We start from the raw sequence: 24,610 nt of genomic DNA, 5'->3' as shown, positions 1-24,610 counted from the left end.
CTCACACACGCACTCACTCACACTCACTCACACTCACGCACTCACACACGCACTCACTCACTCACACACGCACTCACTCACACTCACTCACACACGCACTCACTCACACTCACTCACTCACTCACACTCACGCACTCACACACATGCACTCACTCACACACGCACTCACTCACACACGCACTCACTCACACACACACGCACGCACTCATTCACACTCACTCACACACGCACGCACTCACACACGCACTCATTCACACGCACGCACTCACTCACACACGCACGCACTCACACTCACTCACTCTCACACTCACTCACACACGCATGCACTCACTCACACGCACTCACTCACACGCACTCACTCACACACGCACTCACACACACACACGCACTCACTCACACGCACTCACACACGCGCACGCACGCACTCACTCTCACTCACACACACGCACGCACGCACTCACTCACACGCACTCACTCACACGCACTCACTCACACGCACTCACTCACTCACACACACACACACGCACTCACTCACACACACACTCACACACTCACACGCACTCACTCACACACGCACTCACTCACGCACGCACTCACTCACGCACGCACTCACTCACACACGCACTCTCACACACACACACGCACTCACACACACACACGCACTCACGCACGCACGCACTCACACACACACACGCACTCACTCACTCACACGCACTCACTCACACACGCACTCACTCACACTCACTCACTCACACACGCACTCACTCACACTCACTCACTCACTCACACTCACGCACTCACACACATGCACTCACTCACACACGCACTCACTCACTCACACACGCACTCACACACACACTCACTCACTCACACACGCACTCACTCACACACGCACTCACACACGCACTCACACACGCACTCACACACGCACTCACACACGCACTCACACACGCACTCACACACACACGCACTCACACACGCACTCACACACGCACTCACTCACACACGCACTCACTCACACACACACGCACTCACTCACTCACTCACGCACTCACTCACTCACGCACTCACTCACTCACACACGCACTCACTCACACACGCGCTCACACACGCACTCACTCACTCGCACACACATACGCACACACACGCACTCACTCACACACGCACTCACACACACACACGCACTCACACACACACGCACTCACACACGCACTCACTCACACTCACTCACTCGCACACACACGCACTCACTCACTCACACGCACTCACTCACTCACACGCACTCACTCACACACGCACTCACTCACACGCGCGCACACACATACGCACTCACACACACACACACACGCACTCACACACGCACTCACACACACACACGCACTCACTCACACACGCACTCACTCGCACACGCACTCACTCGCACACGCACTCACTCACACACGCACTCACTCACACGCGCTCACTCACACACGCGCTCACACACACACGCACTCACTCACACGCGCTCACACACTCACTCGCACACACATACGCACTCACACACACACACGCACTCACTCACACACGCACACACACACACGCACTCACACACACACACGCACTCTCTCACGCACTCACTCACACACACAACATGTAACAATTGGACAACATGTAACATAAATATCAATTCATCTCTCTCTCTTTTTTTCTCTCTAACCCATTTTTCTTCTCTCCATTTGTCTGTCTCTTTCTCTCTCTCTCTCTCTCTCTCTCTCTCTGTGTCTTTTTCTCTTTGTCTCTCTCTGACTGTCTGTCTGTCTGTCTATCTCTCTCTCTCTCTCAGTGGAGGAGGAAGGGGCGACTCCGGTAAAGCGGCGGCGTGTGAGCGGTGATGTCGATCGTCCATCAGAGAGCAGCAGCAGCCTTATGGGCGGAGTCTGTCCCGCCTCCACTTCCTCCACATTGGTCCCTTGCTCTGAGCAGAAGGCGGAGCCTGCCGAGGCGTTAACGCCCAACAGCGCATCGGACATGGAAACCCGAGACTCGTCCCTCATCGACCCGGGGACAGAGCAGGACCCGCCGTCTCCAGACAGCACTTCCAATAAAGAGGAGAAAATGGAGGCCTCTACATCGTCGTCATCATCATCATCTTCGTCATCGTCGTCGCTGCCCGAGGTGTTCGGGCGGCCGGAGCCAAGACCGGGGCCGTCGGCGGACGGAGAGGAAGAGGAGGCCGACGGAGAGGAGGAGCGTAAAGACACGAGGGACGTGAAGGAGTGTGAAAGGGAGAGCGCCTCTAATAAGACCAGCTCCTCCTCCTCCTCCTCTTCTGCAGACGACTCCGCCGTGCTCTTGCTCTCCAGCCTCCAGGATGCAGATGAGGGGCGGAGCTGCAGCCTTCAAGAGGCGGAGTCAGGGATGGTCAGCCACTCCCCCTCACAGGGAGCATCTAGTTCCGGGCCGGACATCCTGGACGTGCTCCAGCGCACCGTGGAGACGGCCATCGCCGTGGTTACTAAACTCTCCACCGGGGCTAAAGGAGGTTCACGCCCCTCTGCTTCATGATGTCACTTCCTGTTTGCTTTTTTTTTCTTCCCTCCTTTGGTTTGTCTTTTTTTTTTTTTTTTTTTTTTTTTTTTTTCCTTTCTTTCTTCCTTTCTTTCTTTCTTTCTTTCTGCTATGTTTTCACACAGCGTTACGACTTGCTAAGGAAGCTTTTGGATGCTGGACAGAAGAAGAAGAAAAAACAGTTGAGGGATTGAATTGCAGTGAATTAGCAGCTAGCGCACGTCTCTAAGGGCAAACAGACATTTCCTTTCCTTTTCCTCTTTTTTAAATGTGTTCTCTTCATTTTGCGGTTGCTGTAACGAGACAGGGAAAGTTTACAGAGTTTTAGTCCCTTTCTGTTTCTAATTTAATTTGCATTTTTAATCGTCGTTGTTGTTATTATTGTCTCCCGTGCCAGTTTTGTACTTATTGAAGCAAGGCGTGAAGTCGTCATGCGGATATATATATATATATATATATATATATATATATATATATATATATATATATATATATATATATATATATAATTTTTTTTCCTCCTGTGGTTGATTATCAAAGCTACGTTTACCTGTACATTGAATGAAGAAAAAGGAAAAAAACGATTTAAAGAACCACGAGAAATTTTGATTCTGTTAAAGAATCCTCCTAGCTGTTGCCTGGCCTTGTAAATGAATGAGAAGAGTTTGAGAAGTTAAATATATAATGTAAGATATATGTATACAGTATATGTAAAAGGGTAAAGCTTATATATACTGTATATATATACACACATGAATCTACTGTGTATATACATATGCTGTATATGTATATAGACTTTATGGTGCTTTATCAGACACAGAGGATGTGTTGCTTGAATAAAGCACACCTGATGGAACTGTTGGAGCTATATTTTATTTACCGAGATACATTCCATAATCTAATCTAATGTCATTCTTGCATTTTATTTTATTTTTTTTTCTTCTTCTTGTTCCTGTTTTGTTGGTTTTTCTTTCATTTTTTTTGGCCTTGATTTATTTTAATATAGGATAACTTAATAAAATTTTAATATGATTTAATTATGAACCAAGTCGCCAGGACGCCCTGAGATTTCTTTCGTTCGCAGCGGTCCATGAACACGACGGTCCGGCGTGAGGTCATTTTACAAACGTGTGTGTGTGTACGTGAACTTCCGTGTGTGTGTCTTGGGTGTGAAGTGTTTTCATGCAGACAGACAGGAAATTAGGTTTATTGACATTTTTACAGGAAAAGCAGTGTTAATATATTAAGCATGTATATCCATCACACAGAAGGGTTCACAGGAGGTAGGTGCATGACGATACGACTGATTGGATTATAAATAGAAAATAATTTATATATTTTTAAACAGATGTGCACACGCTTCAGTGGGTAAGTTCATTTTCTGTCAGACTGTGAGCACGTGTTCATGTGTCGCTCCGTATCGGTGCTAAAAATTGGAAATGTTCACAAGCAGGGATTTCTAATTTGTACTTGTGTGTGTATATATATATATAAGGGTTTTAATTTGTACTTGTGTGTATATATATATACATACACCTATCAGGTATAACATTGTGAGCAGTGAGAGGTGAAGAGAATAAGACTGATGATCTCCTCATCATGGCACCTGTTAGTGGGTGGGATATATTAGGCAGCAAGTCAACATTTTGTCCTCAAAGTTGATGTTAGAAGCAGGAAAAATGGACAAGCGTAAGGATTTGAGCGAGTTTGACCAAAAGGGCCAAATTGTGATGGCGGATAGATGACTGGATCAGAGCATGTCCAAAACTGCAGCTCTTGCAGGGTGTTCCCGGTCTGCAGTGGTCAGTATCTATCAAAAGTGGTCCAAGGAAGGAACAGTGGTGAACCGGAGACAGGGTCATGGGCGGTCAAGGCTCATTGATGCACGTGGGGAGAGAAGGCTGGCCCGTGTGATCCGACTGAAGAAGTTAATGCTGGTTCTGATAGAAAGGGGTCAGAATACACAGTGCAGGACGGGTCAGGGCTGTTTTGGCAGCAAAAGGGGGACCAACACAATATTAGGCAGGTGATCATAATGTTATGCCTGGTTAGTGTGTGTGTTTTTATATATATATATATATATATATATATATATATATATATATATATATATATATATATATATATATATATCATGCGAAGTCGTCATGCGGATATATATATAATATAAAAAATAACGTGTCGAATTTTTTATTAAATCTAATTTATTTAAAAGTCGAATCATTCAGTGTAATTCACTTCACAGGTGCTAGGACGATGCTAATTTCCGCTAGCGTGACTGGCATTTTTATTTTTTACCGTTATGTTAGCATCATGCTAATCCTCTAACCGTCTACCGTTATTCCCTGAAGGAGGAAGAGAATTATCGTAAATCTATTAAAATAGTGGTACATAAACAAAAATAAAGTGTATTACGGTCTAGAAAACAGAGCAGCAATCTGTTCAAAGTTAAGAAATATAAATACATGGATTTCTTTTTTTAAAGGAAAAGCAAATCTTTCTGCTCTTGTGGAGGGGAAAAAACGGAATCAAAAACAAATTTTTTGGCCCTGAAACGGAAAAATGCTTCAGTTTTCTGGCTTCTACAGTGTCTCAATGTTGGTGTGATTTTAGACATTCAGCTGGCTGTTAGAGCGAAGAGGTGAAGTTGGTGTCTTCCCTGGTTCTCTTCTCAGACACTTCTGATGCTTTTCTGCTGCTGTGACCGCTCTGTGGGTCCTTTAAATAAATAAAGAAATCAATCAATAGAGACTTATAAGAATGATGAGTCAGGAATAAAGGACTTGTTGGTCATGTGGTCAGTGACACAGTGACATGCTGAAGTGGTTTGTTCCTCTCCTGCTGTTTCATTATGTGGAACATCGACAAGACAATCCTGAAGACTTTCCTGTGTTTTTCTGACTGTTACAATCCACTAACACTGTAAATTTCTTCTATAACTACAGTCAGAGTTGCTAATAGAGAGAATTAATCAACACTGACCGATCTCCTGACCGGTCAGAATCGTGAACTCGTCAGCGCTGTGGTACGAAGCGATTTCTGAAACAGGGCTATACACTCGGATGTAGGCAGTTTATTGCTGATTCTGACTAATCTTAAAGTTAATTGCATTTGATCTTGTTTTATTTTTTAAAAATTCCCCCTTCACCCCCAATGGTAGCCCAAGTGGTTAAGGCTCTGGGTTGTTGATCGGGAGATTGGGGTTCAAGCCACAGCAACCCCTGAACTGCCACAGATTGAGCCCTGGAGTAAGGCCCCCCAACCCACCCTGTGGGACATGCAAAGAAAGACTTTCACTCTGCAGTAATGTATATGTGACGATCATCCAGTCCATGCTTGGTGTCTGATGATTTGCACTGGAACCTTTAAACATTAGGAGGTGTGGAGTTATAAAGGGGTGGAACTAAAGTAATGCTAATTGTCCAAGATGGCTGCCTCACCTTCTAGTGTTCAGCAACATGGTGAAGTTTTGTTGATGGCAGTTAGTCATGGCAGAAACCTTTATTTTCTGCTAGCTACAAAAAACCCCAGTGTATGATGTCACATTGTCACTCTTTCTTGTGATAGAGTACAAGGTTATCTGTTCCTAACAATGTTTTCTTTTATGATAATCGTTGCCATTGGCAACAGTAGCATTTCTAATGTAGTTAAGTTGTCTTTATTTGTTGCATATACATTACTGCACAGTGAAATTATTTCTCCACATTATCCCATCCTTTGGGGTTGAGGTCAGAGCACAGGGTCAGCCATGATACAGCACCCCTGGAGCAGGGTGGGTTAATGGCCTTGCTCAAGCGACCAACAGTGGCAGCTTGGCAGTGCTGGGGCTGGAACCCTGATATTCCGGTCAACAACCTAGCACCTTAACCACTTGAGCTACCGCCGCCCTGATGTAGCCTGACCATTCACTTACCTGTTTAGCTTTACAGGAGTCTTCATTCGTGAAGCTGTAGATGACAAACAAAAACGTTACAAAAACATAATGATAAAACGAAAATACACGAAATAGGAATTCCGAATACTCACACGCTGCATCTCTCTGGCTTTCCTATGTTAAAACTTTCTTCATCTGAATCTATATCTTTCATGTTCTTGAACCTGAGACAGGAAAAATTCAACATGTTCATAATCCTACATTTATTCTCAGGATGGTTGTCGTCTAAATATGTAGAAGAAGGAGCAACATCTGGTCAGAAGGACGCTGATGAAGTTCTTACTTTAGGACCCCGACCACCACCAGAGCAATGAGAGTGATGAGGCTGAGCGCTAACAGCACCCCCAGCACAATAACCACTGTATCGCTCGAGTTTCCCTCTTCCACAGACCCTTTGTCCAGTCCGTCCAGTTCCACGCCCGGACCGAACACTTTCTCCAGCTCAACTTTCACGCTCTCGCTTGCGCTCCTCAGCTTCCTGTGTGTAAGAGTTTCAAACAGAAACTCAATATTTATTATTTCATGTTAATGATTTGTTGATGTATTGACATCATCTAGTTTAGTATTTGTCCTGTTAGTGTTGCTTTAGATCTGAAAAGAATAAAATCTTTGATGATGAATTTATCATTGCCATAAGTCTTGGAGGAGCAAAGCAACACTTTAGCATGCTAATAACAGGCTAACGCTAAACATTCTGACTGAAGTGAAAAGGCTGCTTGTATTTGGTTATAAATCTTTCATGTTACACTAATTACAGGTTCGATGGAGACCTACACTAAAAATAGCTGTTGTTATGGTTACAGTACGTTTTGTCTTGACTTACTCGTGAACAATTTCGGCGCTGATGGTCACCCCACCCATATCCGTGGCGACGAAGCTGACATATGTCTTGTACGTGTTGTTTTTCATTACACGTGTACCTATCTCGTTTCCGTGCTCGCCTCGGACGCTGATGATGTGCACGATCCAACCAAGCACCTTCTCCAGAGACCTGAGAGATAGATAGATAGATAGATAGATAGATAGATAGATAGATAGATAGATAGATAGATAGATAGATAGATAGATAGACAGACAGACAGACAGACAGATATGAATTATGGAATATTAAGACCTTCCACATGATGCTGATGTGATGAGACAGAGCCTGCTTCATGTAATCATAGATAAGATATGAAGATATTTATTAGTGGGATTCCAGCTCCAGTGAACGTGTGATCTTAAAGGAAATGTTGGTGTTTTAACTTGAACACTTTGAAAATCCTGAGTGAAAGCACTCACATCTCCGTCTCTGTGACCTTCATCTCGACAGTGTGGACCGGCTGGTTCAGTGTGATCACCACCACGTTCTCGCTGGTGCTCTCCTTCACGTGTACCTGGAGGAGTCGCACACACAAGGTCACGCGTTGTCTTTTCACTTCACTTCAGTTGTATAGTACAATAGTACAAAAGCTCAAGAATTAATATTAGACCAAAAGTTCAAGATTAATATTGGGCTTATATTTAAAATTATTTGCAGAAGGAGAAAGAGAGAGAGACCAGCTGCCGGAGTGACCAGGTCAGTCTGATTTAGAGCAGCAGGATTGTTTTAGACTTCCAGGGAGCTGTGATGCTCTCAGAAACTTGCCTGTATTTTAGCAGTTGCGGAGAGTCCGAGTTTATCTGTGGCTTTAACGTAATTGGTTACTGTCTTGCCGCCCATTCCTGCTAAATCCAACACATAGACCTGACCAGAGATGCTATCAACTCCCAGCAGTGAAGTGGACTCCTGCAGTAAGTAGCGGAGCTCCTCAGCGTCCCGGACGTCAGGGTCCGACGCCTACGGGGAAACGGGAAGTACAGAAAGTTTGGCTTGGTCCATTTTCCAGTAGTGAATTCATGCCAGTGTTAGTGTTTTAATGTTGGCGTCTTTCTCACACCAGATCACTGATAAAGCAGAACATGACTCTAAATGTCTCCTACCTTCAAGGTCACTATTGGATATCTGAACGGGGCAATGCTGAAGATTTCTGCCGTATAGGTTTCACGTTCAAAAACTGGAGCCTCATTCACATCTTCTACCTGAATCACCACCTGTTTTGAGCAAACACATGGATTTAGTTAACAAACTCCACCTGCATTCGGTCAGGTGTGTAGAGCCAGCTTCATTCTGTGGGTCAGTACCGTGGTTTCAGCCGTGTTCTGAGGAATCTCGGAGTCAGTGGCTTCCACCTTAATGATGTAGGTTTCCTTTTCTTCTTTATCCAGTGACTTAAGAGTTTTGATAGCTCCAGTTTGGTCCACGGCGAACAGGTTGGTGTGTGACATCAGACTGTAAGTGACCTCAGTCAGCAGGCTTCCTGTTAGGGCTTTGACCTTGCCCACATTTGTGTCCTTGGGCTCATTCTCCTTTACTGTGAAGTAGTAGGTGGAGTTCTGGAAGACGATGCCTTCTGTCAGATGGATGGTTCTCACCTCAATCGTGACCATTGCTATAAAGGGAGAAAGGAGAAACGATCTAAAAATCTTTTTTCATGAATTGTTGTGGGAAGAGAGTGGGCATGTGTTGTACTCGCTACAGACCCGTATCGTTCAGAGGTGGTGTTCCGTGATCTGTTGCTATAGCGATAAGCCTTATTTCCAAGTCCTTGGTGATGTTAGAAAGGTCACGAGTCCAGGTGATGGCTCCTGTCTCAGGATTCAAATCCACCATGTCAGAGTCTTTGGACAACCTGGAGATAAAGAAATAAACATCTCTATTTATTTATTTACTTTTTCGAATATGTTTTGATTAACCGCATGTTGTTATAACCGTCCTCATCCTCCTTTATAACAGCATTATTAATTTTTCTCCCAATTTTACTTCTAGTATGTTGTCACAGTTTCCAGAGTCTCTGGTGTAACATGATGGGCTGTAAGCAGGGAAAGCCTGTTTACAGCTGCTATAACGCAAGTGATAACAATTTCTTTCAAGGATGTTCCACAAAGTTAAAAATAACTGCAAATGCGATAAGAATTATAAACGTTGGCAAATTGCTCTGGTCTACAAGGATTAAACTCTCAGGAGTGACCTGTAACAGGAAAATAATGGACTTCCTGGAGGTAAAAGTAAGTCTGTTTCCTCTCGGGCCTCGTCATGTCACCTTGAAGTTGATTCATTATCTCTTACAGGAAGTGAACTATTCTTTACTTGGACTCCACGCTATGTCAATATTCTAGTCTAACTCTTTACAGCGTTATACATTTCCACACTGACCTGTACGCGATGAGAGAGTTGTTCCCGGTGTCTCGATCCGTAGCGGACACGGTTATCACCACGTCTCCTTTTTTAACATCTTTAGCCAAAACACGGGTTGAGTAAGAGGTCTGACTGAAGACTGGAGCGTTGTCATTAACGTCAGTCACAATAATCGTCAGTGTGGTAATGTTCTAAAGGAACCGAGAACAAATTCAGTGTGACTAGTGATGTCATTACAAACCAAGAAAGAAATCTGTTCTTGTTACCGGACATAATGAGATTTTCATGTCTGACAAGACCAAAGAAACTCACTCACCTCTCTTGGGGGCATGCCGTAATCTCTGGCCACAAGGACCAAGTCATAAATCTCTTGTTTCTCCCGATCTAATGTCCCAGTCACCATTAGAGTCCCATCCTGAAAGACGGAATAGTGAACAAAGTTTACACAGAATCTATTTGCATTAATGAAACCTGTGGAAGAGCTATGGTTCTGAAGGTGTTGACCCTCCTCACCGATTTAAATTCAAAGACTTCGTTATAGGAGTATGTGGTCAAGGAGACCTCTCCGTTTGGGCCGAGGTCAGGGTCAGTAACTTGGATTTGAGTCACTTCGCCTGTTTTGTGTTCAGGAATGCTTAAAGGATTTTGGAACACCAGGTACTGCGGGTTGTTGTCATTGACATCCAGAACCGTTATATTGACCAGGGCCGTGGCGCTCAAGCCGTTGACTGGCTGATCTACAGCCACCACCTGGGGAAGGACAGGGAGGTTTATATCAGATGGAAATCTCTGTTGAAGGAAAGTACGAGCAATTTGGACTCAGAAAAAATTAGTTGTTCTCTCTTGCCTCTATAACATAGTTGTCTCGCGTCTCTCTGTCCAGGCTGGAATTGCTCAGCAGGAGGACCACGCCTGCCTTGCTAATACTGAAAACATCACTGGTCAAAAGGAAGTGACCATTGAAGAGTCCACCCTTTAGAGGAAGGAAGCAGGACAGAAAATATTAAAAAGATTGGAAATAAAACTAAACTATACTAAAAAATTGACTGAAGCTTGCAAAAATATTATTGAATTTTAGCTTTGATTTTCAACAGGGTATCATGTTGGCATGTCCAGTTTCTTAAACACTCGACTATTTTTCCTCCCCAATTTGGTCACCTGCCCATTCCCACTCTCCCCCCAGCAGCCAGCTCTCCACTATGACATGACAGCTGCCCCCCCAGGGGTTGAGTATACCATATTCTCCCTTGAGAGAATATGATGGATTTTGCTGCTGGTATTTGTAAAATCCATTCAAATCTGCCAGCATGTGAAAATGTTAATATTCTTTTACTTTTCATTACTCCCAGTATCTCACCTCATTGCCATCTGTCACCTCCAGTGACACCAGTGCAGATCCAGGAGCTATGTTCTCATAGACAGCCACATCGTACTGCTCCTTGCTGAACTTCGGAGGATTATTAGTAACACTGATCACCGATACGACCACCACCGCACTGCCTGTAAGAGACGGACTGCCTCCGTCCCTCCCCTCCACCTCCAGGGTGTATGTCCTTGCCTTGCTGTAGTCCAGCTGTGCGGCCACACTTATTATCCCGGACACGGCGTCTACGGAAAAGGCTGCGGGTGAAGAAGGTGGATCCTGCTTTGCAATGTGATAGGTCACTACACCATTGGGACCGACGTCTTTGTCGGTGGCATTGACACCAATCACGTTCATTCCAGCGGTGGCATTTTCTAAGATGCTAGCCTCGTAGCGCTGCATGGAAAAGATGGGAACGTTATCATTGATGTCGGTCAATGTGACCACCACGGACGCCGTTGCCGAACGAGTCGGACGACCTTGATCTTGTGCGACCACGATGAGGTTGTACTTGTCCTGGGTTTCTCTGTCCAGTGCAGCCGCTACGGTGATTAAACCAGTGTCTGGGTTGATGCTGAACATCCCAGCAGAAACTTCCAGACTGTACCGTATCTCAGCATTTAACCCCGAATCTGCGTCCGTGGCTTCTACACGGGTCACGTTGTCTCTGATTGCCGCGTCCTCTGGGATGTCAACGGCGATCGTGCTGGATGCAAACTCAGGATTGTTGTCGTTGATGTCCAGAACTTCGACGTGAACTGAGGCTTCATCGCGGTTAGTGCCATCCGAAAGTGACACCAGGACGGTGTAGTTCTTTTGGACCTCGTAGTCCAGTTTGACTTTTGTCATGAGCATTCCCGTCAGCTGGTCTATGGAGAATTTGTCTGCTTCCGTCTCGACGGTTAAGATGACGGGAACGATGGGGGACACGGACAGGAAAGTCACCTGGAGATCAAAACACGGACATTGTGATCTTTTGTCTTTAAACTCTAACTTCTGACAGGAAACAGACCTTAATCATTCATTTCGTTCTCTTATCCCTGAAACCAAAGCACTCTTGGAAATTGTTGTAGACTTGTGGTTCCTTCATATAACACTGCAGAGTGTACAAGACATACATAAAGATCTCTGTTAGCAAACACAGAACTGGCTATATGTGGCAGCAGTTCTCATGTCTCATTTTTGGAAATAATTCACACTAAAGGACTTTATTAGATTTTATTAGAATTATTATTTATAATAATATATATATTTTTTTAGAAATATTTTCAGTAAAGAGACTTTTAAGAGATTTTTTTGTTAGAAGTGGTTATTATTATTATTATTATTATTCAAATAAATAATATTCATAACCTGCAATGCGAGTCATTTCTGTGGGAAAGAATTAGCTATGCGTTTTTCCTGTATTATTTTATGTGAAAAAGTATACATTTTAACGAAATTTAGCAAATTAGAGAATTTACATTTCTAAAGATATCCAACGTAGCCATAATAGCTGATACTCAAGATTTCCTCCTGTTTTTTTGTTGTGTCCATGTTGATGATCGAGTGTCTTCATCATGTCTCCCTCCACAGTGGAGGTTAATATGAATTCTTATGACAAGTGGACACTCAGAGCTTTAAGAATTTTTAGAGTTTCAAAGGTATTTCTGTTTTTCCCTAGCCTACTAAATGGTTAATTTTTTCCCACACAAATGTTTGCATCTTCAGAGTAAATGTTGATCTCAAACCGATTTCTGCTCTCTGAGATGTTCTCCAAGTGCTTGTTCATCTAAAAAGCAGCTCAGATTTCATCTTTAACCAGTAAAATTCTGTGTAAGGTTCTCCAACAGAGGGAAAAAACACACGACTAAAACACACTGAAAGCCAACAGACTCGTTTTAGATCAGACTCACAGCCTGGACATCATTCGTTTCTTTACTGATGGGATATTTCATTCCTCTGGTGTTCTCTGGGTTAAAGCAGTTAGCCTGTATCTGCTGTTTGAAGACTAAAAGGTCACCTTGACAATCTCTGTCTTCGCCTCTTTCTCTTCCTCAACTTTCCCTTGATATGTTTTCTGAAGGAACTGTGGACGAGAGTCTCCAGGTGCTTTAATGTCCACGAGAACAGAGGAAGCTCGACTCACGCTGCCCCCTATAGAGATGGAAGAAGAATTACCATGTGCTTCAGATGTGGATTTCTCTGGTTCTTTTCAGAGGGATGAAGCGAAACCAAACACCAGCCTTACCATCTCTCGCTGTCACGTACAACAAAAACTGCAAGATCGTGTTCTCCTGGAGAGGAATGGTCTTGTTTAACAATATCTGGCCTGTCTTTTCATTTATGCTGAAATAACCTTCTTCATTCCCAAAGTCGATGAAGTATCTGATTTCTCCGTTCGGTCCCTCGTCTAGATCCGTAGCTTCTACCTACACACGGGGTAAAGAAAAAATACATATTTCTAATGAACATTTTTTAAAAAAAAATCCTTTTCTTTGTTAGTAGAGCTTTAGTTATAGTCTTGAAAATGCAAATGCATGAATATATAATACAGTTAAGATTCCTCATAATTCCACAGAATTATACAACAAAATGTTTTAAAAAGTCTGGAGACTAGAGACACGAGACTGAAACACTGAAGATGTTACCCAGGATTATCAGTTCAGTTTAATGATATTATAGTCTCTAAAGTTTCGGATGGTTTAGCCATAACATTCTGAGCATTGAGAGGTGAAGTGAATAAGACTGATGATCTCCTCATCATGGCCCTTGTTAGTGGGTGGGATATATTAGGCAGCAAGTGAACATTTTGTCCTCAAAGTTGATGTTAGAAGCAGGAAAAATAGACAAGCGTAAGGATTTGAGCTTTGACTTTGACGAAGGACCAAATTGTGATGGCGGATAGACCACTGGATCAGAGCATCTCCAAAACTGCAGCTCTTGTGGGGTGTTCCCGGTGTGCAGTGGTCAGTATCTATCAAAAGTGGACCAATGAAGGAACAGTGGTGAACCGTAGACAGGGTCATGGGCGGTCAAGGCTCATTGATGCACGTGAGGAGTGAAAGCTGGACCGTGTGATTCGATCCAACAGACAAGCTACTGTTGCTCAGATTGCTGAAGAAGTTAATGCTCGTTCTGATAGAAAGGTGTCAAAATACACAGTGCAGGACGGGTCAGGGCTGTTTTGGCAGGACCAACACAATATTAGGGAAGGTGGTCATAATGTTACGCCTGGTCGGTGTATGTAATATAATTTAGCATGTCACTAACTGATTGTAGAAACATCTAATGGATTTCTGATGATCTCTGATGGGGAAATTTACTGTTTTGTGTGTAAAGGAATAAGAAAGCACCAGATATGCAGCGCTTATCTTTGATGCGTGGTTCGTGAATCACATTCGGACGATCTGGGATTAATCTAGATTTACTGACCATTTTAACAAAAATATGATCCATTTGTGGAAAAATTCCAGACAGAAAGCTAAACTGTTTAGGACCATCATATGACATTTAATGGAATCCATGAGGCTTGTTTTTAGTGGGAGGAGCAATCTTTTCCAAAAACTCTGGAACTCTAAAACAATCCTGATTCAAGTGGTGCTTTAAATACCAGTAAAACATTGTAGTTAAATATAAACACACACACGCACACGTCCCTGCTATATAACTGTGTTTCAGCACAGGGTTATAAACAAGTCTGAGATAAGAGAACAATTCTCTGTTGCGAAACATAATCAGATAATGCAAACAATGAGGCGTCACCTTGACAACCGGCATGCCAACAGTCTGATCCAGGGAAACTTTGCCCTCGTACTTTGTGTTTCCGAACACCGGAGCGTTATCGTTCTCGTCCGAGAGGGTGACGTTGATGTCGGCCGTGGTGCTGTGGGTGGAGGGAGACTTCTCTCTCGCCTCGATCTATTCAAAATAGTAAAAATAGAGAGAAATAAAAACCGCCTTTGGAATATATATTTGTACAATAGTATATTACAGCAAACTTATCCATCTTTACACACTTTCTCTTAAAAAACATGAATTTTCCAGAATTTCTGCCATGTTTTATATAAATCCTAATGAGCCATATTAGATCAAATCCATCACAGTCTCGACTGAATACATGACTTTAATGGACGTGATTAGACCAGGCGTGTCCAATCTAATCTAATCTAAAAACCAAGTGTGTGTGTGTTTGTGTGTTTGTGTGTTTGTGTGCAGCTTTTCAATCTGACCACACCCGAGTCTACTGACTACAGCTGAATGAATCCTGCACTCACCCCGACCCATTTCGGAGAAGATCGGACATCCCTGAATTAGACTCTAGGAAAATCTGATCTTGTCTACAAAGCAGTTGTTCTGTAGTGACACAGACATTGCTCAGAATATTGAAGATTGAATATTTATTTCTTTGTTTTGTATTTTTTTTTTTAAATTTCCAGTTCAGGCTAACAAAATTCCGATCAGTTTTCCAACACTGAGCTACCACATCCCATATTATTTATACATTTATATAATTATTAAAATATATCTCCTGAAATGAATGGTTGAATTATCAGAAGTAAATCTCATAAACCTTTTGTTTGTTTGTGTTTCTTGACATTTCTCTTAGTGTCGGTTCACTTTGTCGCCTTCGACCCAGTTCGTGGTTGCGCAAATGTAAACCCATCGCCATGGAAACCAAACAGAACGCTCTCGGAAAGTGGAAGAGCGACATGGTGTGATGGTGGTGTAACACAACATCTCATCTCCTGAGCTACTCGTGCTATCAAATTAGCCAACTGGAGCGACTCGCTGTATGATGAATATACCACACTGTCTGTGGTTCTCCTCATTGACGGTGTTTTTAGAGCTCACTCTATATCACTCTCTGTCCCTATGAACCGTTTTATTCTTTAAATGATTCGTATCTCGTGTGTGTGAAGTGTAAGGTCTTTAAATCTAGGCTACGTTGGGTTGGCGTACGTCACCTGAAAAACAAAGCCTCGGGTGGTCTCTCTGTCCAGCTCGCCAGGCGTCTTTACCCTGATGGATCCATCTGGACTGATGGAGAAAGGAACTGTATCCGGAATAAGCCTCAGCGTTCCCACAAATCCTCCCTAAGAATCCCATCAGAACAATCAGGGTTTTTATTTGAATTAATCAACATTTATAGCATTTGGGGGATGGGTTTATCTGATTTTCTCTTTACAGCTGAGCGGTCTCTCACCACATTCTGATCACAACGTCTTCACCACCGAGCTAACCAGGAAGTTCTGGATGTTCTACACAGCTTCTACTGATTTTTGGTAAAGTTCTGCTAAACCACCAGTAAAAGCCACACAAACCTGATCCAGGTCCGTGACTCTGGCCTGAAGGACGAACTGGTCAGTGGGGGAATTTTCTGGTATAACTGCAGTGTAGTTGCTCTGGTCAAACTCTGGTGCATTGTCATCCACGTCCTCAACGGTGACCAACACAACAGCATTGGCGATTTTAGTATCGTCGTCCTGCTGAGCTGCCTAAAACACACACACACACACACACAGACACACACACGTTTGTATTACTGTCCTCCTTTCCATTGACGGTTATGAATGCAGCTGTAACCCCAACCTTAGACTCTTTAACAAAGAGTAAACTTCTTGGTTTGTTTTGTCCTTTTGTGTAAGAGACAGATGTCCGAACAGGATCTAAACCCTCTGCTGTTCTTATTCTTGTAGGAACATCATGGAGTGAAAGTCCAATTTGTTGCCGAAACTAAATGTACTGCTGCGTTTCTGAAGTAGAGCTGTGCAAACCTTTGCACTGGGTTGTTTACGATGTATGTTGTAAGATTCTGTCTGGGAAACCGCACCTGTATTTGGAGCGTGATGGTTTCTGTTTCCTCTCTGTCCAGCTCCGTCATCACGGAGACGACCCCGGTGGTCTGGTCGATACTGAAGTTGGGCTGATATTCAGCTGGAGTGACTGGGAACATCACAAAAAAATAAAACACTCACAGAACATAGAAATGAACACAAATCATTCATGACATTTTATTATTTATTTATTAAGCCTCTTTCATAATATATCACATCACATCATCATATATCACATCTCCCCCGTGCCTGTGTGGGTTCACTCCGGGTACTCCGGTTTTCTCTCACAGTCCAAAAACATGTACACTGGGTTGACTGGTAATTCTAAACTGCCCATAGGAGTGAGTGTGAGTGTGTGTGTGGTTGTCTGTCCATATGTGTGGCCCTGTGATGGACTGGTGTCCTGTCCAGCGTGTACCCCTGCCTTTCGCCCAATCTTTGCAATACTTCCTTTCATATTTAGACATCACATCTTCCACATTTACCACGCACTTGCAAATGTAAGATTTTTCGTCCCCCCTCATTCCTTCTTGCACTATTTCTATTGTTCGTGTCTTCCTCACGTCCTGTATATATGAGGTCCGAGGTTCCTGGAGTCTCCGAGTCTAAGAGCTTCAGTGTATAGTGTAAGAGACATTGTTGTTTCCATCAATAGACATCGTAGACATCTCGCTAGCCTCCTGAATCTTCAGAATAATTAGAAGTAATGTGTGATTAGGGATGCGTTTTAAATTCAGTTTATCTCCTGAATGTAAACATTTCTGTAAATCTGCTTTACAAGTGCTATACAAATAAGATTGAATTGAATTATAAGGCACAATGGTCGTGTGATCTTACACTTTAACCTTTGTTTGTCTGTCTTATGATTTCAATTTCACTTAAGAAAGGATTTTTCTGCTTCTTTCCAGGTCATAGCCTTGCTTTAAAGATCAGGTTTGGCATTAAAATGAAGGCGTGACTCTAGTAACCCTGCACTCGAGGTGTGTTCGAGTTCCCTCAGACGGGAAAAAATCCGATTCTCAGTCACAACTGAACGGTTAATTGTGTGAGCAGCGATTCATAGCCATATCCCAAACCTCTGCTGAATTACAATGTGCTTTTCCCTGTCACTTTCTGTGCACAGATTTGCTGGAAGAAGAAGAAGAAGAGGTAAGGTGTAAGATAGCGTACCGGTGATTATGCTGTACACTACAGGCTGATTGATTCCTGTGTCTCCGTCCTGAGCTTTTATAGCCTCTGGAGTGACTTCTGTGAAGACTCCGACCTGAGAGCAGAGTTTAGGAAATACTTCATAATGCAGGAAAAGAGGACAAGCCACAGAGTAATGAGTCAGATTTTCAGGGAATCTGTTTAACTAGCATGAAAAAACTGGCATCGAAATGGAGGAACGTTTAACACATCAGCTGGAATAAGCCTCACTTATTTTATAAAAGAAAAATATTGTAGTTCATATGGTATCATGATCTATGAAGTGGCTAAAAAATGCGGACAAAGTAACAACCGACTCGTCCGGCAAGAGACATGACTCGTTGGGTCATTAGATGCTAAGCTAACAGGTCAAAAGGAGGCTTCTTTGATATGAACTTTAGCTATTACGCGGCAGGATGGAAATAAGGAGCAAGTAAATATCACAGCAGTACGTTAGATACCGTTAGAGACGGTGAAACTGACCACAGATGGGGTTTCTGAAAGAATCTGACACTAGCGTTACCTTCAACTGCAGAGGCATTCCTGATCTGTTCCAGCTCTAATACTGTAAATTTAAATATTTTCTTTATGAAATCCTGTATATTCTGTTCCTTCTTGTTTCAGCTGCAGTGATTAGCCTCATTCTGACATCATGCTAATGTTTATTGAAACGCTTTTTTTTTTATTTCAAACCCAGTTATCACTGTCGTACCTGGTTCTCAGGGATAGATGCCCGGTACAGAGTGTGATCGAAGTACGGGTTCATGTTGTCGAAGTCTTGCACTTCGATGAAGACTTCGGTGGTGTTGAACAGATTATGAACATCCTGCAGAAAGTGAGGAGGAAAAGAACAGTCAGAAAACCTCCAGATCTCCAGAGTAATAACAGACGAGTCTTGGGTTGAGTCTCAAATGTGTTTTAGCTAATCTCTCTCTCTCTCTCTCTCTCTCTCTCTCTCATATTCTGAAGTGAACAAGACTGATGATCTCCTCATCGTGGCACCTGTTAGTGGGTGGGATATATTAGGCAGCAAGTCATCATTTTGTCCTCAAAGTTGATGTGTTAGAAGCAGGAAAAATGGACAAGCGTAAGGATTTGAGCGAGTTTGACCGAAAGGGACAGATTGTGATGGCTAGACCACTGGATCTGCCAAAATGCTGTAAATGCTCTGTTTGCATGTGTGCACTTCATGCATAACTGTGTTAGTGTTCTTAGCTCTGGGTTTTATACAAAACCAGAGTGCTGGAGTATTGTGTCCTGCACCAGCTATATAGCATTGAAATGACCACAAAAGACTCTTCAGTGCTAAAACAGGCCCAATTTCCATTTTATGTCCTTTGTGGGTTTATAAAATTTAATTTCTCTGTTATTCATCTAACTAACTGAAGCCATATGGAGTGAAGGCCCCTTTTTTTTTTTATTACTGACACCTCTGATGAGCCCCAGACAATAATAAAGATGTTTTGTTTTTCAAATATATTCCCATAAACCTGTTACACATGACTGCTGTCCCAGGATCTGCGTGGACTTTATCTGACTTCACACTTCCTGTTCAGTATTTAGGGGTAACTACTAGTTTAACTACTGTTCAGATGTACAGTAGTTGTTATATGGTGCGGACGGGGTTAACGCTCACCGCAGCTTTCACGGTGAAGTTGTAGGCACTGGCGGTGTTGTAGTTCAGCCGACGCCGTAGACTGATGGTCCCATCGTTCCTCACCTCAAACTCAGGCGGAGCCGGGGGCTGGACAAAAGACCAGATTCAACCAACTAATGTAGATAACCAGAAATTAGTACTCGATACGACTGGTTTAATCAGTTATCTTGATGTGTTATAAGTAAGTAATAAAAAAAAGTGGGTGGGGTGATGCCCTTAGCATTCCAAAGTTGATTATTTTCCTATAACGGCACAACCAGTAGTGTTAGAAAGGGTCTTTTTTACTTGTTAAGAGACACATGCATTTTTATCCATTTGTATTTATACCACCATTTCTTGTTTTGGTAATAAGATAATAAGGTAAAATAAATATAAAGATTTGACCTCCTGCCATAAATGCCTTTTTTTTTTTAAAGATCCTTACAGAAAACCCAACCATATGGACAATAATATAAGAAGAACCCATGCTGTTTTTATGGCAGTACGGTGTGAAGTCTTCAGGGTTCCTTTAAATCAGCATTCAACACATCTTCACTCTGGAAACTCACCAGTATGGAGTAAGAAAGTCTGCTGTTTTCCGGTGAAACATCAGCATCGACCGCTTGCACCTTCAGCACCAGGAAATCCACCGGTACGGTCTGAACGACAACAACAACAACAACAAAACACCCCTGGATATTAACTCCTGACCTTTAATCCAATCCAATCTGATTAACAGTCGAGAAATCTTCACAGACATGTGGAAAAAGAAACCTGTTAATGATCGTGGAATAAATGATGAAAACGTCACCTCAGACACGGTGGTCGTGTAGAGTTTCTGCTCAAAAATCGGCGCGTTGTCGTTGATGTCCTCGACCTGGAGGTTCCGAATGTTCTTAAACTAAGATGGAAAAAAAAACTATTTAAAAACCGCATTTATTCTATTTAATTGCATATATAAATATATAATTAGTCTAAACTTACTCCTGTGCTTCCGCAGGTTACTGAATAGTACAGAATTCCACCAGACTAGAAAAAAAAAAGAAATAAAAGAAAGCATTTCCATTTCTCTGTGGTTGAACAACGTACTGAGTAAAAGATGAAGAAATTTAAGGAAAGATGGGTTCAATAAAGCTCATAAACATCAAACGAGTGACGGTTACGGTTCTTCACCTCACACATCAAAAAACACTGATTAAACTCATGAATCTAGTCGAGACACAACAAGACAATGAGTTAGAAAGTACCTCAGTGCTCAATAAATCGTTTGATTTATTATTTAATACATTTCCTCCGCCAAACAATGTAGTTTTGGTTGCCTAGCAACATGAAGGCCATGGATTAGGCCGGGCCATGAACAGCAAATACGATGATATGATTAGGATTACTGCTTATTCATTAAACAACGATATAAAACAATATGATGAAACACACCGGTGTTCAATAATTAACTGAATTTATTATTTTAATGTTGTTGCTCTCTCGTCTGCTCCCTTTTCGGGGTCGCCACAGTGACACAGTTTTCTATTTGGCACAGGTTTTACACCTTCCTGACACAACCCTCCCATTGAACCCGGGCTTGGGACCGGCCTTGAGAGTTAACACTTCAGTGGCTGGGTTAGCTCCCTGCCCGGGAATCGAACCCAGGCCATGGCAACAACAGCACAGGATCCTGCCGCCGGACCACCAGGAGGCGTGAAATTGTGATGCCATAAAATATGGACTCCATTCCCCATAAAATGCCGCGGCCTACAAACATGGCTGTACTGGACTCCGTTTAAACAAGAAGTTTGGACCATTTTACTGATCCGGGTCTTTCAATCTCGTTCAGCAAAATCTTTTCCCGAGTCATTTTGTTTATTTCAGCAGAATAGAATTCCAATGTTACGTGTGAATAGCCAGTTACCTCGACACATACTACTACTTAAGATAAACCTGTCTTTTGATGATTTTATGAGATTCATAACATTATACATTACATTAGTCTTATTGACTGTAAGATCCAGGAAAATGGTCACGTGACGAACGAACAAATGACTCGGGGCCGAAGACTCGGGAGAGGAACGAATCATTTCGGTTGCATAGCCGACGCCTATGAAGAATGAACGACTCGGGAGATGAACTAATCATGAACCTATAGGATGTTGCACATGCGCGGTCAATACAAAATGAAAAATTAATCGTTCTCTGAGACGACTCGTTCTTCCTGAGTTGTATTAAGGATTTGTTCAAAATGAACCAATCGTTCATGAACGACACATCACTTACACCCCAGCATGCCCATGTGTACAGTCACTAGGTTTATGATTACATCTCGCCTGTTTTCTCATGCCATATATTCAGCTTTATAAACCACGTTTAGTTTCGGTTACGCTGTGAAATATTTGTTCATTGTCCTTGTGCTCTGTTTATTACGTTGCTTTTTCTCTGATATCCGTTTAGCCCATCACATGTCCTGTGCCTGTTACCAAGTTTCTTGAGATTGCTTAACATTTTGGACTGCCTGCTACTGCTGAATAAAACTCTATAAATCCTCCTCACGACAGCAGTAAACAAATTTTCCACTTACAAGATTTGTGCAAAAGGTCAAACTGTAGCTAAAAAATGTGGCGCTCTTCACTGGCACATTTATACGGAAGTCAGTTGTGATGATTTGCATATTATGTGTAAATGTTTTGATGTTTAATATGAGCATACATGCAAATACCTTTCTTTGTAACGTTTGTTGAAGAGTTAACCAACACAACCGTAAAACTGACACGAATGTAGTCATGCACTATAATCTTTTGTGTAAATGCGCACAAGAGCTGTGATGCTTGTGCTTTCGTAAAATTCTGATGTTAGAAAGATTAAAGAAATCACGTTTCTTCCAAACTTATTACTTAAAACGATTAAGTCCAAGTGGAATGAGTTTGTTCTTCTACTGTGTACAGAACAGAAATGTGAGGGTGGTGAGAGGAGAACCTCTTTCAGAACGTCAGCATCCAGGGGTTTTGTGGTTCTGATGGTGGCACTGGTTCCATCAGGATTATAGACCAGCTCCAGAAAGGCTTTTCCAAAGGGGAAGAGGTGATCCTCCAGCCTCAGGTCATCACCGGGGCCGATGCTAGTCAGGCTCTCCACATCTCCTGCGGGCAGAGTCACGACATTCTCACATCAGACTCTCAAACCTTCTCATTTTTTCACAGATATTATATAGCCATGACTCAAACGAGCAATACAGATTAGCATTCTGTAGCAAAGCTAGCTAGTTAGCATACTTCCCTGAGCTTGCCTGCTAAATAAAGCACATTTTCCTACAATTGTGAATGTTTTTTTAATTCAATTTAAAATAAATGGTTCATTTAACTAGTGAATGAAGATGAATAACGTATATGACATATAATAATTTTATGAATATCATTTTTTGCAGTGTAACAGTGTCCGTTGATTTTGATAATCCTTTATTATTATTCATTCCTTCCCTCAAACCAAAACAAAAACCTATATTTATTTATTTTATTTTTTTAATTATTTTTTATTTTTTTATTCACATGATTGTGATTCTCCTCCTACAAAAATTTAGGAGGGCTTGGGCCCAAATGATCACCATTTTTATTCAGTGAGATATGACCAGCTGGACAAAGGAAATGTTCCCTAAGCTAGCTACATCATCAGTAATCAAAATAACCAGTGCGTATTTTATATCAGAGTTCCATTTGACATTGAGGTTACAGATGATAATTTGGTAAAACTGAAAAGCTATAAATGTGCTCAGGTGTGTGAGACGCGTGTACGCGCTCTTTTACCTTCGTAGCCCTCTGCAGTAGATCCCACGTTACTGTTACTTCCAGTATCACAGTTTATCGCTGAGGTACCTGGGAGGATGTTAGAGTCTGTTACTGATGGTGTATTAAACTTCATGGCTTCATGTCAGTAAAGAGAACCTTTACTGATGACATTTTACAAATATTCGTTTAAATAAAAGCTTTTTAAACCACGGTCAGGTAATAACATTAGTTACTTGGTGTATGAGTGACTTACCGATCGCGGCCTGTACGGTGTGGACACACACGCAGGCCAGGAGCAGAGCCGGGCAGATGTAGTTCATATCGTCCGTCTCAGTATGTGCTGAGGGAACCTCACGCTTCAGATGAGATGTCCGAAAGAGAACAGGGTGGGAACAGCAATCTGGGCTATCCGTAATCTCCACACACACACACACATACACACACACACACACACACCTCCCTCTCTATCTTTATCTATCTCTCTTAGTACACTGCTCGTCATAAACAGTAATAACTGTACGTGAAGTCCAAAGGTCTAAGAAACCCAATAAATGTTGCTTTTACATTATGACCTCTTTGTGTCTCAGGCAATAGAAACTTATAATCTGGCTGTTATCTGAAAAATAATCAATCAACGCAGACACTCTTACCACAAACTTTAAGATGATTATTAATTTCCAATAACATTTCCAACACTTTTTAATCTTTATAAACTCTACAAAGGTTTCATGATGTCCACCTCACACCTCCTGGGCTAAGGGTTTGATTCCTGCCCCCACCCTGTGTGTGTGTGTGTGTGTGTGTGTGTGGAGTCCAAAGACATGCCTCGTAGCCTAAGTGGTCCCTCAGTCCTCTGGTATGGACTCCAGACTCTTCTCTGTGACTGTGTAGGATAAGTGAAACAGAAAATGGATGGATACGATGGCCAAGATTTGATATTTCTCGTTATTAAAAATGATGTGTCATGTTTTATCCCTTTATAGCTACATTCAGTGTATTCAAACAGCAGCGTTCTCCAGGACAGGAGAGAAGGGGTGGATCCTGTGAAGCAGCCAATCAGTGAGAGCAGAGTCAGGTCATTACGCCCACTTGAGCTGATTTTTGTTTAAAGCAAATTTATCACATAACACGTTACATAA

The 24,610-nt window shown here is 42.4% G+C and overlaps 2 protein-coding genes across 2 annotated transcripts in view; one reads left to right on the top strand and one right to left on the bottom strand.

The window, feature by feature from the left end:
* The window catches only part of usp34 (ubiquitin specific peptidase 34), an 86,062-nt gene extending 83,061 nt beyond the window's left edge, over window positions 1–3,001 (top strand). The window contains exon 78 of the mRNA XM_058380175.1: window positions 1,823–3,001. Coding sequence (XP_058236158.1) covers window positions 1,823–2,544 — 722 coding nt within the window. The 3' untranslated portion in view covers window positions 2,545–3,001. The remainder of the gene's footprint in view (window positions 1–1,822) is intronic.
* A 1,654-nt stretch (window positions 3,002–4,655) lies between these two features.
* LOC131346638 (protocadherin Fat 4) lies at window positions 4,656–23,876 on the bottom strand. The gene is made up of 30 exons (XM_058380176.1): window positions 23,725–23,876; window positions 23,490–23,558; window positions 22,666–22,829; window positions 20,686–20,730; window positions 20,513–20,602; window positions 20,271–20,360; window positions 19,702–19,809; window positions 18,778–18,891; window positions 18,048–18,141; window positions 16,874–16,986; window positions 16,365–16,538; window positions 16,008–16,136; window positions 14,806–14,961; window positions 13,292–13,472; window positions 13,064–13,197; window positions 11,056–12,006; window positions 10,546–10,671; window positions 10,212–10,448; window positions 10,015–10,113; window positions 9,717–9,889; window positions 9,044–9,192; window positions 8,645–8,952; window positions 8,444–8,554; window positions 8,109–8,300; window positions 7,763–7,857; window positions 7,305–7,472; window positions 6,765–6,959; window positions 6,574–6,645; window positions 6,461–6,494; window positions 4,656–5,265 (listed from the first exon to the last, which is right to left on the bottom strand). The coding sequence occupies exons 1-30, from the start codon at window positions 23,789–23,791 to the stop codon at window positions 5,176–5,178; spliced, it is 4,728 nt and encodes a 1,575-aa protein (XP_058236159.1). The 5' UTR covers window positions 23,792–23,876; the 3' UTR covers window positions 4,656–5,175.
* Between the last annotated feature and the right edge of the window lie 734 nt (window positions 23,877–24,610).

The sequence above is a fragment of the Hemibagrus wyckioides genome, linkage group LG26, assembly GCF_019097595.1.
Source record: "Hemibagrus wyckioides isolate EC202008001 linkage group LG26, SWU_Hwy_1.0, whole genome shotgun sequence".
NCBI lineage: Eukaryota > Metazoa > Chordata > Actinopteri > Siluriformes > Bagridae > Hemibagrus > Hemibagrus wyckioides.
This window is presented reverse-complemented; position numbering and strand designations above follow the sequence as displayed.